Genomic DNA, 18,838 nt, shown 5'->3' with positions numbered 1-18,838 from the left:
GGCCCATTTTTATTTTCAGGGTCATTCACCTAGAATGTAAATTTTAAAATTAAAAAATGGGGGGCACCTGGGTGTTTCAGTCGGTTAAGCAACCGACTTCAGCTCAGGTCATGATCTCACAGTTTGTGAGTTCAAGTCCCTCATCAGGCTCTGTGCTGACAGCTCAGAGCCTGGAGCCTGCTTCAGATTCTGTGTCTCATTCTCACTCTGCCCACCAACCCCCCCCCCCCCCCGCCACGTGTGCTCTGTTTCTGTCTCTCAAAAATAAAATAAAAAATTTATTTGTAGATTTGTAAAAAATTTGTAAAAATTTATTTGTAAAAAAAATTTTTTTAATTAAATTAAAAAATGGTTTTTAATTATCACAGCGGTCTTAGAGTCCGCCTACTAAAAGATATGTAATGATGGCTTATGGGCACCACATTGTTACTGATTCTTTAGCCCACAAGGAGACAGTGGTTCCAGGCATCACATGAGTGGCCATTCTGTTTGTTATCTTTCCTATTGCTGCTGTTCAGAAAGAAGAAAGGAGACAAAATCTTTAATTTATTTTTCAGCAAGTGTTGTTATTAAAGTGTAACATACATATGGAAAACCAGCCTCTTAAATGAACTTTCAAAGGGAGGCATTGATCTCCAGGTTGCAAAATAGTGGCATGTCATAAAACCCTAGGCTTTTAGTTGGGCTGAACCTTTATAACCTCTCTAAAGCTTTCCCCCAGTCCCTACAAATAGTCATCATGTTTACATGAAGTATGAACCTTCTGTTTTCAGAAACACCCTGTTCCCCCTACCCCTCCCCAGTATCTCAAACAAAAAGTCTCCCTTGTAATGAGTTTATGTAATTTCTAGCTTTTGGAGACTGCTCAAAGTGACTTACCTTCAAATAAATATAATCTTCCTAGATCTTGCCTACATTGTAGGCCGTCCAACCATTTCCCTAGTCATTCCTCCGTCCACTGCTCCTCATGGAAGGTGGCACCCAGAAATGCCCTCTGTTCACAGCAGGGCAGTCATTAGACTCTATACTTGTGTGGTTTCTTCCCCTGCAGTATGTTAAGTCCTAAAGGCTGGACAGAGGCTGTTGCTGGATTGAGGTTTAAAACCTGAGGAAGCTCTGAACCTGGTGCAGGCACTTCTCAGTATCTCCGTTAACTGAAGAAATGGAATCTGCAGCCACGCTCATTGCTGGCTTTGGTAGAGTGAAGGGCAGCTTTATCTAGGGTGGGGAGATGCAGAGTGGTACAGGGTCGTGAGGCCAGTCTCTATCATAAGGCAGGCCCAGAGATTAAATCATGGCTCTGCCCCTTACCGACTGTGTGACTGTGAAATTAGTTCTCTGGACCCCCATTTGTTATCTTTAAAGTGGAGAGGATAGCTGCTACCTGCATCATGTCTGGGGTGTAGCTCCTGCTATGACTGTTACTAGGGAAGGAAATGGTGCTCATCGTCTTCAGCCTGCTGAGTTGAAGAGCGCTGTGGAACACCCCAGCAGCAGTGTCTACTTGGAACTTAGTCTTAAGGGTGAGAAATGGGACAAACAGAGGGCTAGAGACAGGGCCCTGAGGGCAGGGCCAGCAAGGAGAAGGCCGGCAGACAGTGCGACAGAAAGCAAGTAGAAGATGTGGTTGGCATATCCCAACAAGGCCAGAAGTAAAGGGAGAACAGAGCTCTACAGAGCCTGGCAGCTTGACCTTGACCTTGGCAAGATAGTTTCAGTGAAGTGATAGGACTAGAAACCAGGTTACTGTGGCATACAGAGTACTTTTCACATCAGACTGTTAACAGTGGCCACTTCTGTTTATTGTCAATTTCCCAACTTAAATTTAACTGAAGTATTTGCAAACATTGTACACAAAACGAATAGCTTTTAGAATGTAGCGTTTTTACTCTTGTAGTAATTATTTATATTAGATTGGTTAGAACACTAATGTTACGTGAAATTTCTCACCCCAAGTTACATCTAAAATGTTTACCTCAACTTGAAGCAGATTAGTCAGATGTTGACAACTAATCCTAATGGTATGCCTTGTTTGAATTGCTGAAGTTGCAGTAACGGTAAGATATGATGATAGTACCTACATCACCAGAGGTTCTGGGACTTCTGAATTGGTGTATAGCTGCAGGGGTTGGCATTCAGCCTTTGAGAGGGTTAAGCTGAGACTGAATACAGATAATTTGGTCAAATTCTGAGGCTGAGGTTGAACATCAGTGTATCCTTAGTAAAAAGCTCACTATTGGGCATTGTTGTAGAAATGGAATGTTGATTACTAAAGACAAGGAAGAATTAGGTTTTAGCTCATCTTTTTATGTGTTTAGTCAAATGTCTTGTGATGGCAGTGGTATTGAAGTGGGAAAAGATTACACTGAACAAAAAAAGATCTGAGCAGTTATATTAAAATGAAAAACATAATTCTGATCCCTTGGTTGATTTTTTTTAATAGGCCGTCTAGAACTGCACATGCCACTAAGCCGTGTGTGTTGATTTGCATTAAATAAAATGAAAACTGTAATTCCTTAGTTGCATTAGCCACATTTCAAATGCTCAACAGTCACATGTGGCCATTACAAAATAAGGCATTTCCAGAATTGCAAAAAGTTCTAGTGGACAGCACTGTGTCTAGAGTGACAGTGAAAAAAGTAACATCCTGTTAATGTTTTGATTATAATATACTTAAATATGAAGAAAGCTTTTTATATTGTTTATACTTCTGTAGTTTTTTTCCTTGAAATGACAGGCTGCCTATCCCTTAGAGATACGAGGAAGTTCAGAACACAGGTGTTGAATGATGTTTGAAACCCACATCCTGCCATTCTGCATTGTTTTCACATGTATCTGAAGCACAGCATTTTCTCTGGTTTATACTTTTAGAACTTTAATTTTCTTTTCATCCTTTTTTTTTTTTAATTCAAAGTTAGGGTGTATTTGATAAACTCAAATAAAAAGAACCCATTTTCTGATTACTAAACTGAAAAAAAAAAAAAACAGTGGCCATTTAGTGCTTTGGGGGCAAGTAAGTGAAAGGGGGTATTTACTCTTTAATCTTTGGTTTCCGTGGTCTTTAACTTTTAATCAAAACAAAAGGGATGAATATATCTTTTGGTAGTATTTTTAATGAAAAAAAAGCGGGGGGGAACATGGTGCTTGGAAATATCTATGGGTCAAGGACAAAAAACCAGTAGAGCTGAGAGTGATGGTGTTGGTCACCATTAATGCTCCAGGCGTGATTGTGCAAGCATTGTGCACCCTGGTGATTGGCATTGCTGTGACCCTGTGTCTCCAGTTAGGAAACCCAATCCAGAAAGAAAGGTTGCAGGAGGCAAATATGTTAGCCAGACCCAGGCCCAATTCTGAGTCGACGGCTTACAACCCCACTGCACTGCCGCCTCCAAAAAAGAAGAGAAGCAGGTGCCCAAGGAGTTGGGTTGTGGGGGAGACCCAGTCCAGTAGATTATAAAAGAAGGGACACTCCTCATTCCACAGATACATGGATGTGGATGAATGGGTTAGAGATGAAGAGGCAAAACGGGGACGTCAGGGGAGCTTCTGTTTGAACTGAAGTAACAGCTGCTGGGACTGAGGGGAGAAGCGGTAGGGTAGAAACAATATAGAGACCGTTTGGACATTTCTGTGGACTGGGAGTCCGTGGTACATGAGAGCTGGATGTACGGAGCAGCCCTTCGGGTAACACTTGGACCCAGCTGAGGCTTGCAGTGGCACTCCCTCAAACTTTTGCCCTTCTTCTCAATCTACACTGCAGCCCAGGGGTGAGGCACCAAAGCTGGGTAGTTGGATTACAGTACTGTCGGAGTTCTGCAGGGCAGGGGTGGCAGAAAGACCCAGGGTTGTTGGCAGGAGAGGCATATGCCAGACTTGGAGGCATGGAACTTGGAGGATAGAGAAGGACCTCACGCTAGAAGGAGCTCCACAGACAGGGAGAACATGGGCAGTCAAGGGACGGGAGATCCAACACATCCAACTGCAGGGGTGGCAGCAGCACAGGAGTGGTGGGAGACTGTGCTCTGGAAGTGAGGCCTGACACTATAGGGCTTCAGAGGAAATGCAGTTTTTTGGCAGTAACAGGTTCTTAGGTGCAGCATTGGGAATGGGGTGTGGAAGCACAGTGGAAATAAAGCCCATTGGCAACAGTGAGGCCACAGAGCTACAAGTCTGCCGCCCTTGACACAACTCTGGAAGCCTCACATATTTGGGAGTTCCGATTCGGGGAAAGGTATGCAGTGCATATACCATGTGATTCATATGACTCTAAAAAGTAACATCAGTTAAAAAAAAAAAAAAAAGTAACATTAGTTCAGCTTAAATTGTATCACCAGAGTTTAAGCAACTGGTTTCGTTTCTAAATGAGTTAGGGAGAAAAACCTCTGAGAGCTTTTTGGATTTCAGAGGTACTGATGAGAGATTATTGACCTGACCCATACAAGGCCTGGGGCCCAGACGATGAGAGATTGAGGGTCAGAGGAAGTCGGTGAGGCTGGTGCCAGGGTCCTCAGTGAAGACTGGGAGACATTCAGGGCACGATGTTGAGGCCAGACAGTGTGTAGGAATGTAATGTGTATGCAGTTGTCATAAATGGAGTAAATCCAACCTGATTTGCCCAATACAGGTGGAGAAGTGGATCCAAGTGAGCCGAGAGATGGGCTAGTATTGGCACAAGGGGAGTAGTATTGGTAGTAGTTGCTACCCAAAGTTGTGGTCCAGAGACCAGCAATAGTGACATCACCTGGGGGCCTTTGGAAATGTAGAATTGTGGGCCCCAACCCAGACTGCTGAATCAGACTCCACATTCAGCAAGGCCCACAGGTGATTGGGATAACTGTGTGAACCCAGTAGTGAAGGTAACCAGTGAATGTCCTTGGGAGGTGGGCACCTGTCCCTCTAGTGGTCCTTGGGCAGACGAGGAGTTGCCCTTAAAGGGAGTGAAGAGAAATGTCTAGACAGGACAGAACCTGTCTTCTCCTGACATCAAGTTGTAGTTGAGTGTGCTTTTGTAATATCTGTGATATTTGATTTCTAGAATAAACAAATCCAAAATTGAGTGTAATAATTTTATGAAAACCCTATGTAATTTAATCCTGGATACTATTAAGTTTTGGTGGTGCAGTTTTTTCCTAGTCCTGGGTACCTTATTGGTTCTGCTTACCCCCACAAATGGTATATAAGACCTTATAAAGGTACAAGAAAAGCTAGAATAAAAAGAGTATGTTCCCACAGACTCATTATTAATTCCTTCCCTGGGTTAGAAGTAAAATTATTTCACTTAATAGGAATTCTTTTCTAACTTATATTGAGTTAAACAAGTATCTTTACAATCTAAGCACAGAGTTTAATCAGACAAAATATGATTACTGTAAAATTTTTTTTTAGTTTTTAATGTTTATTCTTGAGGGAGAAAGACAGGGTGCGAGTGAGGGAGGGGCAGAAAGAGAGGGAGTCATCGAATCCAAAGCAGGCTCTAGGCTCTGAGCTGTCAGCACAGAGCCTGACACTGGGCTCAAACTCATGAATCACGAGATCATGACCTGAGTGCAAGTCAGACGCTCAACTGACTGAGCCACCCAGGCACCCTTGATTACTGTAAAAATTTGAAAACTATTTGCTTTAGCTTAAAGAATTCCTGAAGAGTTTTCTTCATATGCATCTTTTGGTATGTTTTAGTTTATCATACTCGTATAAAGGTATTATTTCTGAACAAATAGGGAGAAATAAATTTGCATGACCAATACTGACCCAAGTAAATTGCATGTGGGTCTGTTTATTGGCCTCATTTAGACCATTTCAGCAGCCAAAACGTGAGGAGGCAAATTCATGCCAGAATTGGTGGTTCTCTAGAGATTCTAGTCAGGTGTTGCAATTGACATTACATGGCCTGCCTTGGGTCCCCTGCTGCCAGGGACTGCACATATTCAGAAAAACCATTGGCTGGTAATTGAAACTTTACTGAAGTGGTTCTTTTGGGTAGAAGTTAAATGATTTAAGTGGAAGAGAGACAGCCAAAGCAGCTTGCCCAAACTAGTTGATTGCAAATTCATTTATTCACTAGTGTCCTTAGTAGAGGACATATTCTTTAAATTTATATTCATACTTTTCCTACTTAAACTAATTGGAAGTGGTTTAAATTATTAAAGCACGTGTAAAACAGTGAATAAAAGACGAAAAGGAGTTTTTGATGTTTTATGTGTTTGTTTTTAATTATGGTCCTTTCTCATCAGAAACCTAGAACAAACTTAGTTGTTACCATCAAGTGTTAAATTGAGCAGCACATTTCTTGGCAGCTATGGCCAGACATTGTTATGTAGTTCTCATGCAGGAAAAGGAAGCCTAAGAATTCACCTGAAAAAAAAAAAACAGACTTTGCTGGCATTGAATTCCTGCTTGAATCTGAGGACACTGAATAACAGAGTGGGCATTTTGCCTTGATTAGAGAGAATATGGGAATGTTCTTCACGTTCACATTGTCTTGACCTTATAACATTAAATCCTAGCTCCTCTCCTACATCACGCCTCTTAGATGTACGCCCAGCCTCACCCACGCACACAGCACTTGTGGTGACTACAGCATGTATGTAGTCAGCTCATAATTGGATTATTTGATGAGGCTCATAGCTTCACTGCTCAGTAAGGATGCTAGATCTGTAAGATGCAGGTGGTACTCTGTCACAGATATGTAGCAGCCCGCCTTATGTTCCCATACACACAGCCCAGCCCTGAGGGACCCTGCAGATAGGGACAAATGGTTTTGGTCAATGAAGAGTTTTGTATCCACTCAGTCATTAGAAAAAATATACTCCCTCAGGCTTTAAAGCAATGAAGAAAGTGTTTCATTTTGACCATTTTTATGAGCAGGCATGGCAACCAGCAACTGCATACAACTTAGTCAGCAGTCCAATATCACAGCCCGGATACAGGCATGCTCCTCTTCTGCACTTCGCTTTACTGCACCTCGCACGTAACTGTGTCTCTTACGGCTGTGGCGGTCCTGCCTTTAGTATCCTTCTAACAGCGCTTGCTCACTTCATGTCTCTGGGTCACATTTTGGTAATCCTCACAATACATCACAACTTTTCCTTATTAAATTTGTTGTAGTGATCCATAATCAATGATTACAACTCACTGAAAGCTCAGATGATGGTGGTTAGCATGTTTTAGACATAATGTATTTTTTAATTAAGGTATGTACCTTTTTTTTAGATATAATGTTATTGCACACTTAATAGACTACAGTATATTATAAAGAGAACTTTATTTTTATTATTTATTTTGAGAGAGAGAGAGAGCACAAGCAGGCGAGGGGCAGAGAGAGAGAGAATCCCAAGCAGGCTCTGCATTGTCAGGGCAGAGCCCGATGCGGGCTTGATCTCATGAACCGTGAGATCATGACCTGAGTCAAAATCAAGAGTTGGATACTTAACCAGCTGAGCCACCCAGATGCCCCTGAAGATAACTTTCATATGCACTAGGAAACCAAAAAATTGACTCACTTATTGTGGTGGTTTGGAACCAAACCTGCAGTAACTCCGAGGTATGCCTGTATTAATACCAATACAGTCAAGATACAGGACATTTACATCACCATGTGATCCCTTTTGTGTCCTTTTCTAGCCACAGCCACTTCCCTCCCACTCCTGTCCCTTCCTTAACCCCTGGCAACCATTAACCTCCATTTTATAATACATCATTTCAAGAATGTTGTATAGGGGCACTTGGGTGGGTGAATTGGTTAAGCGTCCAACTTTGGCTCGGGTCATGATTTCACGGTTTGTGAGTTCGAGCCCAACGTCAAGCTCTGTGCTGACAGCAAAGAGCCTGGAGCCTGTTTCGGATTCTGTGTCTTTCTCTCTCTCTCTCTCTCTCTCTCTCTCTCTCTCTCTCTCTCTCCCCCTCCCCTGCTCCTGCTATGTCTCTCTCTTTCTCTCAAAAATAAATTTTACACAAACATTAAAAATTTTTAAAAAAGATTGTTGTATAAATGGAATCATACAGTTTGCCACGAAGACTGACTTTGGATTCAAACCTGGATTCAAATTCTACTCATAGAGTGAGATGGGATCAGCTTCCGGACTTGGGGTGGCAAGTCTCAGAGCAGGTCACACTGTAAGTGTATTTCAGGATTTAGAAAGGCACAAACCAACTTGTACAGGTTGGCAGACCCTGGCCAAGCACTTGCTAGGTGCTGGGCACCATGCAAGGCACTGAAGATAGATCAGTAAGGCTGGTTGCTGCCCTGCAAGTGTTTAAACTGTATGAGGAATGACAATGCCGAGGGGGCATATGTTGACCAAGTAGGTCATGGACACATGCTCAATCTAGAGTCTGCTTGGTGATGGTGGGAGTGGGCAGACAGAGGGTGAGTGGCCTCAGGGACATTTCACCCAGACGGTGGTGTGAAGTCTGAGGAACCTGTCGCTCATGTTAGGTCTATCAGCCACTGCTGGTAACACTGGGTTTTTCTAAGCTGCTTTTCCCTTCAGTTTGTATTGTCTTTACTTGGATGGGTTAGTTTTTATATAGATTATACACCAGTTAAGGTGTGGTTTCCTTAAGGCAGGTGATATCCTGTGTCCTCCACTGTGTATTGAGGTAACAATTTTTCTTGGAGAGGGCAGTTTCCCTGTGACTTCTGATTCCCGCTTGCCAGTCCCCTCTTGGCAAAATGTTTGAGACTCCCCTTTCCCAAAGCCCAGTCTTTCCACTGGGAACCAGTCCCTAAGGAAGGGAATAAACCCTTGAGAACAAGCTTGACTGAGAAGTCAGCTTCTTCCCTCACCCCACCAAGTGGCAAGAGGAAGACAGAGGCCACCCCAGTGTGTGCAGCCTTGCAGGGCACATAGGCCCATCATCAGGCTGATCCAGTCAGAATTATTTCTAGTCCTTTGGTGACAACATGTTCTCTCCCCTCCCACCAACATTTGAATTTGGGAACAGAAGCAGCAGAGGAAATCACACAGGACAGTGAAGCAGCTGCTAGCCTAGGCCGTAGGACTGATACAGTGGTGATTGTGTTGATACCATTGACTACTGATTCTCAGCCTAGTTACACGCTAGAGTCACTACAGGAGCTTTTTAAAAATTTACCCATGCCAGGTCCCACACAGAACTGCTTAATCAGAAACTCAGTGTGGAGCCCCAACAAAGCAACATCTCTTAAAAACTGAGAACAAACTGAGGGTTGATGGGGGGTGGGAGGGAGGGGAGGGTGGGTGATGGGTATTGAGGAGGGCACCTGTTGGGATGAGCACTGGGTGTTGTATGGAAACCATTTTGACAATAAATTTCATATTAAAAAAAAAAGCACCCCAGATTAGTCTAAATTACAGCAGATTAAGTATGATTGTTACAGACTGAGAACCCAAAAGATGTTTTTTAGGATATTTAACTCAGTTTGGGCATTTTAGATTTGAATTGTTTATGTCAAATTAATTAAAGTGAGCCCCTGGGGGGACTATAAAGGAGAAAGAAGTTCCAAGGGCATATCTCCAGGGAACATCAGCAAAGATGAAGCCAGCAAAAAAGTTGCCAAAAGAATCCCAGTACCAGAAAAGGATAATACTGTGACGTATGGCGGGGCGGGGAGGGAGATGGGATATTCTAGTGTCCAAACAGGTCTTGTAGAAGAGGAGTGCTAGAGGTCATTGGTATTGACAGCTAAGGAGTTATTGATAACCTTTTCAAAATGCCATTCATTAAGGCGTTGGGGACAAGTGCAAGTGCAGCATATTAAGAAATTAATAAAAGATGGGGATTTGGAGGTAAAAAGTGTAAACTAGTCTTTTGTGAGATAAGCTTTTTTTTTTTTTTTTTACCCAAGTTTTCAGTTTAACTCTTGGTTTGTTAAGTGTTTCTTTTTCTCCTTTGTGTATCCATGTCGTCAGTATTTGAGTCCAGCTTTAAAAAATGTATCACTTCTAACACTTTCCTATTTATTAAGCTAGTTTCAGGTTATTGTAAATACGATTATTTATATAGGTAGTGCCTCTCACACAGTGAACCTAAGCATGACAAAATTGTATAATTGCAGGTGAGAAATTCATTGCATGGGGGATTGATCTCTATCGTGTGGGGAAGTTTGAAGGGCTTTCAACATGAACTGTTGAACTCAGAATCTGAGAAATCCAGGGGCTCCTGGGGCCAGAATAGGACCGGCTCCTTCCCTTCTGCCATGACAGAGAGGAGCCGCAGCCAGTCAGGATGGATCAGAGGCTGTAAATAAACCAACTGGCCAATCTTCTGCTAAAACAAAGGCTTCTCAATTTTTGAGACTTAATGTCCCAGTTATGGTTTCAAATATAATACCCCCTGGAATCAGTGTGAAAGTAAACGACAAAATGACATTCCTAAAAATCAGAGCTTTACCTATTCTTTCTCTAGAGCAGGCTCAGCAAAAGTTTACTGGGAAGGGCCAGACAATAAATATGTGAGGCTTGATGTGCCACAAACTGCCTTCTGTCATATATTCTTGTTCCTTTTTCCAATCACTTAAAAAAGTAAAAATCACTCCCACCTCACAAGCTATACAAAACAGGCTGCAGGCCAGATTTCATCCAGGGGCCATGGTTTGCTATCCCCTGTTCTAGATGCCAAAGTTTGAGTTTCTGACAACAATTAACAGTGGCCATGAAATGTTGGGATTTAAATAACTCGTATTAAGCTACCATTATCAGAGTAATGTATTTTTAATTGGCATATATAGAATGGGTTAAACTGTGGCTTATGTGGCTTCTGCAGCTTTACCCTGCCTGCCCACCCAGGTGACTCCACAGGTGTTGGAATCCGGGGATTTCTCTGCAGCTGTCTGATGCAGCTAGAATGTAAGCTCTGTGAAGGCAGGGATTATGTTGTTGGTGCTGGTGCTGTACTCAGGACATGGAATGCTGCTTGGGAAATAGTGGCACTCAAATATACTGTGGCTTCTTGTTTGTCTTGGGAGCATCCATATCTTTTAAAAAGACTAGGCTTTCTAAATTTTTTTAGTGTTTATTTATTTTAGAAAGAGAGACAGAGCATGAGCAGGGGAGGGGCAGAGAGAGGGAGACACAGAATCTGAAGCAGTCTCCAGGCTCTGTGCTGACAACTCAGAGGCTGACATGGGGCTCAAACCCACGAACTGTGAGATACAAACTGTGAGCCAAAGTCAGACACTCAACCAACTGAGCCACGCAGACACCAATAAAAATACTAGGCTTTCTATAGCTCTGTTTCATTCTGTCCATATAGAACATTCCATGATGTTTATGTGCCAGGCACTGCTCTGAGGGCTTTATGAATTCCTCATTACAACCCTGTGAGGTGTTGTCTCTCCCAGCTTACAGATGGGAGGCCAAGATCACACAGCTTGTTAGGGAGAGCCAGGATTTGGACTCAGCCATCATGGTTCTGTCTCCGGGCCTCTTCTATCCCTTGGGTGATCTACATGGGCATCACCTTCAGGCTTCCATCTCCAAACAGGCTTGAAAGGATCTCTGGTTTTCACTTCTGTGACTTTTCAAAGCTGCATCGCCCTGTGGAGTATAAAAAGAATATTCTAAGACAGACATAAACTGGTTAAAACTACTGAGTTTGCCAAAAGTCATTGAACTCTATACTTAAAATGGGTTTATCTTACTGTACATAAATTAATTATGCCTCAGTAAAATTGACTTTCACCAAAATTCTAATCAAAAAGCCAAACATGATTTGGAAAGCTGTAATTAGAGAAGAAAGAAACCTTTATTAATGAGAAAAAGAATCCAGCCTCTTGGAGAAAAGTTATAATGGCTATGTTTTCTGAGCTATTTAAAAACCAAGAAGTTATTTTATTTTGACTTTCACCCCCAGGGAAAGGAAAACCTCTTCAGCGCAAGGTGAAACCACCTAAGAAGCAAGAGGAAAAGGAGAAGAAGGGAAAGGGAAAGCCACAGGAAGATGAACTGAAAGACTCCTTGGCTGATGACGACAGCTCCTCCACCACCACAGAGACCTCCAACCCAGACACAGAGCCTCTCCTCAAGGAGGTATGACGGGCTCCCCCAAACAAACGATGGAAGGAGGTGTCTCATAGATTGGGTTTTTTAATATAGAATGAACCTTTTCTCTTTAACATATGTACATGTTCTGAGGATTCCTTCTCAGCGTGCACAGGCAGGCCTAAGCCACTGTCTTGCAGGAAGGAGTCACAACCCCCGAATGGAGGTCTTCATTTCCCCCAGGCAAGAACATCTGCAAGCATGTTGATAAAGTAAAATAATTAGAAATTGGAAACCCTGCTTGAAAGATAGGGACTATCTAGAATAGTAACTACCCTGGCTCATGCAATTTGTTTCAAATTTTAAGTATCAAAAGAGGATGAGAAAGAACTAGACCACTTTAATTATATTGGATTTCTCCTGTCTTATCACAGCTGGTACAGCAGGCTTCGGGAGCAGCTCACTCCTCCTGCCAGGAGGGCAGTGACTGTCCTGGAGTGGAAGGTGGCCTCAGGGAAGACCCAAGGCTTTAGTGGTCACCCAGAACTGGCCAGCTCAGCAGACATCAACACATCAAGAAAGCTTCCCTATAGCCCAGAGTCCTCAGCAATCAGGGTAGTCACCAGTGTCAAATAATACTGCAAAAGTCTGGTACTTAGTGGTGTTAGGTAAATGGAAGGTAAGGTTACTATTGTGAATGGGTCTGAGACTGAGTTATAGGTGCTTTGTAGAAAAGCGAGGGCATAATTCTATTTTGGCATTTTTATTTTTAGATAACTATATTTCAAATTTAATATGATCCTAATATAGCCTTTAATACTCCAGGCCCAAATTCCTTTTTCAGTTTTAATCTAGTAACCTAAGGAATCATTTCTTAAAGACGTCTAACAGTGTCATCTGCATATATTAATTTTTTAAATGAAATTTATATGTGACTTATTTTTCTTGTCAACTCCCTTCCCCTTTGCATCCTTCACATTTGGTGTGGTGCTCTGTATGCCCTCAGTACAGTCCATAGCATTGGATTCTGTACTGGGTTGTATATCCTTTCTAACAGATTCCTTCAGAAATGCAGAATGCCATCTACTCATCTTTGAGTGCAATCCCAACAGTTTTGATGATACAAATAAGCATTTGGAAAGCATTTTCAGCACAGGCTTTCTTCACAACTTTTCCTCACTTCCTTTCTTGCCTTTCCAGCTTTTCTCCTAACACTTCTCTCCAGCTGACCCTGTCTGCCACCATTCTGTGTGCACCCACTGGCATAATTCTCTCTGTTGTTCGTTTCCTCCTGCTTCTCCTGTCTCCTCCCTGCCATTTGCTTCTTGCAGACACAGCACAGAATCCTCCATGCGGCCTTCATGCCTGCTGTCCTGCTCCCTTCTGATCAGCTTTTATTCCTCCTCCTCAGTACTCTTGCATATAATTTATGTGCTTTTACTACTTTGTGACTGGTGTGTTTTCCAGTTGTGTGTGTTTCCTTCCTAACTAGATGACAGACTTGACAAATCACTTTCCCATAGATGTCTTTTCCATCCTTTTTCTACCCTTTCATTCAAAAAGTAGGGATTGGGTGGACTATTACACAGTCGTTTAAACGGGGTGAGCGTTTGCCATTTGCGACAGCATAGACGAGGGGTGTTAGGCTAGGTGAAGTAAGTCAGACTGAGAAAGACAAATACCACATGCTTTCACACATATGTGGAATCTAAAAAACAAAACAGATGGATAAACAAACAAGAAGCAGAATCAGACCCACAAATAAGGAGAACTGGCAGTTGCCAGAGGGGAGGGGGTGGAGGGATGGGCAAAATGGGTGAAGAGAAGTGGGAGTTACAGGTTTCCAGTTATGGAATGAATAAGTCACAGGGGTGAAAGGCACAGCTTAGGAAATATAGTCAATGGTAATGTATTGTCAATGATATTGTGATATTTCTGACAGGTGGTAGCTACACTTGTGGTGAGCACAGCATAACAGCTAGAGATGCTGAATCACTATGTTGTACACTTGAAATGTATGTAACATTTGTGTCAGCTATCTGCAAAATCTTTTTTAATGCAAATTAAAATTTAAAAAAATTACGTACCTGACCACCCAAGTGCCAGGCCTTATGTCTGGGAAACAACAGAGGACAAAAAGACCATGTTCTTGTCCTCAAAGAGCTCATGGTCTACAAAGTCCTTTATGAGTCAACTGGTCAAGAAATAATTCTTGAATAATTCAGAATAGTCTTTTTTTTTTTCAATATATGAAATTTATTGTCAAATTGGTTTCCATACAACACCCAGTGCTCATCCCAAAAGGTGCCCTCCTCAATACCCATCACCCACCCTCCCCTCCCTCCCACCCCCCATCAACCCTCAGTTTGTTCTCAGTGTTTAAGAGTCTCTTATGCTTTGGCTCTCTCCCACTCTAACCTCTTTTTTTTTTTTTTTCCTTCCCCTCCTCCATGGGTTTCTGTTAAGTTTCTCAGGATCCACATAAGAGTGAACCCATATGGTATCTGTCTTTCTCTGTATGGCTTATTTCACTTAGCATCACACTCTCCAGTTCCATCCACGTTGCTACAAAGGGCCATATTTCGTTCTTTCTCATTGCCATGTAGTACTCCATTGTGTATATAAACCACAATTTCTTTATCCATTCATCAGTTGATGGACATTTAGGCTCTTTCCATAATTTGGCTATTGTTGAGAGTGCTGCTATAAACATTGGGGTACAAGTGCCCCTATGTATCAGTACTCCTGTATCCCTTGGGTAAATTCCTAGCAGTGTTATTGCTGGGTCATAGGGTAGGTCTATTTTTAATTTTCTGAGGAACCTCCACACTGCTTTCCAGAGTGGCTGCACCAATTTGCATTCCCACCAACAGTGCAAGAGGGTTCCCGTTTCTCCACATCCTCTCCAGCATCTATAGTCTCCTGATTTGTTCATTTTGGCCACTCTGACTGGCGTGAGGTGATATCTGAGTGTGGTTTTGATTTGTATTTCCCTGATAAGGAGCGACGTTGAGCATCTTTTCATGTGCCTGTTGGCCATCCAGATGTCTTCCATCCGGATGGCCAACAGAATAGTCTTAAAAGGTGTGGGGACAGGAGGGTGTTTTAGCCCTTTTCCTGATTATTTACTCTTGACACTTAAATAGATTGACCTGGTGTGACCTGTTAAAACCCAAGTTGCCTTAATAACCATGAACTCTGAAGCTGGGTAGCTTCTAATATACCTTTATGCTTGTAATTCCTCCCACACCCACAGCTGTGCTCGTTTGCTGAGTCTGTCCTTCCCCTGTCTGTCCCCTGATTAGCCTCAGTGCTTCCTTGCACACAGTACTGCTCAAACTGTGTGTGATGAAGAACCAGGGTGTTTTTTATTTCCCATGTGTCATCTAGATGGTCCTACTATACACAAGTAGTACACACCCACGCCAAATGCAACTCCCCAGAGAGTTCCTTAATACCTGAATGGATCCTTGCCCTGTTTGGGAGACAAGTCCACTGGTCTCATGCTTGGATGCCACAACTGTCGAATTACTATAAAAATGCATATGTGTGGTTTCTGTACTTACATAGTAGTCAGGGGCCAGAAACCTCAGTGGGCGGACTGGAAAATAGTACGGCTTTAAGGTGCAGCTTGGGTGTGTCCTTCTCAGCACAGGCTCCACACTCAAGCCAGGCAAGACAGCCCTTCTGTGCTCCAGTCATAGCCAGTGAACATTTCTACACGAAGGTACAAGTTCATCTCCAGCTGTCATGTGTGTCCCCCCCCCCCCACTAGACTTGGGGAAAGGGCCTGGGCCCCCTTGGTAACCCCATTGCCTAGCACCAAGTGGCTGACCGGTAAATATTTGTTGAGTAAGTGAATGAATAACTAAGCTTCTTCTTGGTGGTGGTGAATGGTTAGCATTAAACCCGCCATAACACTTTCACGGCCATATTGTCACTCATGGATACTTAGTGAACAGGTGCGAACACTTACTACTTGCCGGTGCTGTTTTCTTGCCCTGGGTTTTACTTGTGCTCAGGATTTAGGAGCATTTCCAGAGTGTGTAACTTTATACTGTATTCCAAGGTGAATTTTCTTATTTAAAAAAAAAAAAAAAAAAAAGCAAGGTTTGCTCCCCAATACTTAAAAATAAGAAGCCACCAATTTGCTGCTACCACTGCACCCACCCCAGACAGAGTAGGAGTATAAATAAAATAACATTCTTTATAATTCAGACTCACCAAAGCATAATTATAATAAGTCAGAGGCTAAAAAAATTGAGAGAACCATAATAAAGATAGAAAGGAGGTTGTTGTTTTTATACATACGTGTTGTATCTGGTCTGTCTTTGGTTTTGTGTCTCTACCTTCATATAGACTTATTAATCCTTCTCAGCAGCTAAGTGTACATTTTTTTACAGGATACAGAAAAGCAAAAGGGAAAACAAGCCATGCCTGAAAAACATGAAAATGAAATGTCTCAAGTGAAGCAAAAAAGCAAAAAACTCTTAAATGTTAAGAAAGAAATCCCAACAGATGTGAAACCCAGGTAAGAAAAATGAATGAGTGCAGAGAACTAAGATATATATAAGAAGTTACTGGTGAAATCCAGGTAATGTTTTTGTGGTTGGTCAGTTTTTATGGAGTTTTTTGCAACAAAAGCCATGTACTGCATCATGTTCCTCTTGGGTTTTTTTTCTAATACTTAATGTTGACTGGGGACCACATGCTTCTGATGTCAGACATGTAAAAGGCAGAGTTAATGACTTGTTATGAAAGTTTAGGTTGGTAATTTGCTCCCAGGCAGAGAGCCATTTCACTTCTGTACAAAGGTGACCTTGATAGTTCAGCCACAGGTATGAGCCTAACTTTTCTCAAAAAGAGCTCTGAATCTGTTTACTAACCCACCACTACAGTTGGGTTCTAGGATTCTTTGCCACAAAACTTGGAAGAATTTGTTCTTACCTTAATGCTCAGGACAGTTATCACCTATCAGACAAGTCTAAGATGAATTAAGTAGGAAATAACTCAATTCCAGTGACCATGGAGCAGGATTCTGGTAAGCCCCACAGGGAAGACTTGCTGCAGAATCTTTCTGCAAGTAAATGAAGGAGTTGAACTGTTAGGTTATTAATTAAGCCTACTTCATACTTTCGTTAAACCTTAGATCTACCTAATAAGCTAATTTTAGTTTTAGTATTGTTAATGCCCTTCATAGTTCATCATATAAAATGGCCATCTGCATGGAGGCTGATATTTACCTTTTGTGTTAAGTGAGCATCAACCTAGGAAGTTGAAAGAATTGGGTATAAGTTAATAAAGGAAGACACTGTTATCATTAGAACTGGCCTTAGTTTTTGTGGAAGGTCTATTCTAACTTTGATTCGGCGAACAATATGTGAGCTTTCCAGAAGCACCAATAGACTAGACTCTCTACCTAGGTAATAAATATAGCTTAACTCAGGCACGGGCATTCTGTTCTGTAGAACTAATACCTAATAAGAAATTAAGTGTCAGGGTGCCTGTGTGGCTCAGTCGGTCAAAGGTTCAACTCTTGATCTCAGATCAGGTCTCAATTTTCAGGGTCATGAGTTCAAGCCCTGCGTTGTGCTCTACACTGGACATGAACCCTACTAAGAAATTAGGTGTTACCCTAGTGAAATGTAACCTTTAACCTAAATTTATGAACTAATACAGCATATGGCAGTCATTCATTATTAGTGGAGTATTCGTACCTAAAATTCACTCTTACATGCACATTGTTATTTGAGTGATTCGATCCCACAGTGTGATGAGAACCAATCTGACCCAGCTAGCAGCAATGTCAAGGGGCATAATGGTTGACACACTTGGATCTCTCCCGAGAGAAATCATCCTGAGGCACTAATTAGTGCTAATATTCTGGCACTCCAGGAAAGGAATAATACCTTAGTGACCAGAACTATTCTTCTAGGCCTATTTCATGCTTAGGTGATTGATCAGATATTTCTAGATAAATAGGGCTAAAAAATACAAATTATGAAAAACCCTAGTTTTCATGGGGCTCTTGCAAGAATAGACAATCTGGCTATGATTCATATCACAAATTTAAAAACCAAGCTTCTAAGAATTATCATAAAAAATTCCATAGGTGACTTTTGTCAGATCTGCATGATTAGCCTTGATGCCTGAGCTGTCAGACATAATTTTTAAAACAGATAGTGTTTGTTAATTCTTACGTTCATCCCTCTTCCACTGACTTGTGTTACATTCTGATTTTTTACTAAAAATTGGCCATTAACTGGATTTCCATAGCAAAACCATTCCACAGGTTACTTTGACCCATTCTGCACTGTTTTAGCCTTGATGCCTGAGCTCAGAGGCATAGTATTTTTTATACATGTACATGTTCATTTTTACCCTCATCCCTTTTCTGCTGACGTCTGTTGTATTCTGATTTTTTTATAGAATAAGTTGACCATTAGCAAATTTGATTTTGAAAAGGCTTCACTTGAATACCACTAGCTTTGTAAGGATTTCAAGTTCTCTGGTAAACGAAAAGCTACAGTGTCCCCTTCACCACCACCTAGTCAAGGGACAGTTACAGGGATAACTCATGTTCTCTTGATATATAGTCAAGAGAAACATCGTTACCAGCAAGACAGTTTAAGCAGTGTTCTCTGAATTGTCTTTTTACCTTGTCATTTGTAACTGGAGAAATCCGTATGCAGCCTTACTCTTCTAATCTCCTTAATCTAATCTCTTTAAACTCACCAGTCTTGTTTTGTGTTTTCCCAAACACGGGGATAAAAGTATTAAGAGTCAGAATTAATTGGTACATCACTCAAATATGGAATTAAACAGATTGTTTTTTTTAATAACCAGAAAGGTGGCCTCTCTGAATAGAGCCATTCCCT

At 41.8% G+C, this 18,838-nt stretch overlaps 1 protein-coding gene across 1 annotated transcript in view; it reads left to right on the top strand.

Moving 5' to 3' along the window:
- TMEM131 (transmembrane protein 131) overlaps nucleotides 1–18,838 on the top strand; it is a 237,807-nt gene that overhangs the window by 205,138 nt on the left and 13,831 nt on the right. Inside the window, exons 32-33 of the mRNA XM_060608021.3 lie at nucleotides 11,833–12,008; nucleotides 16,364–16,491. Coding sequence (XP_060464004.2) covers nucleotides 11,833–12,008; nucleotides 16,364–16,491 — 304 coding nt within the window. The remainder of the gene's footprint in view (nucleotides 1–11,832; nucleotides 12,009–16,363; nucleotides 16,492–18,838) is intronic.

This window comes from Panthera onca, chromosome A3, assembly GCF_046562875.1.
Source record: "Panthera onca isolate mPanOnc1 chromosome A3, mPanOnc1 haplotype 2, whole genome shotgun sequence".
Classification (NCBI taxonomy): Eukaryota; Metazoa; Chordata; class Mammalia; order Carnivora; family Felidae; genus Panthera; species Panthera onca.
This window is presented reverse-complemented; position numbering and strand designations above follow the sequence as displayed.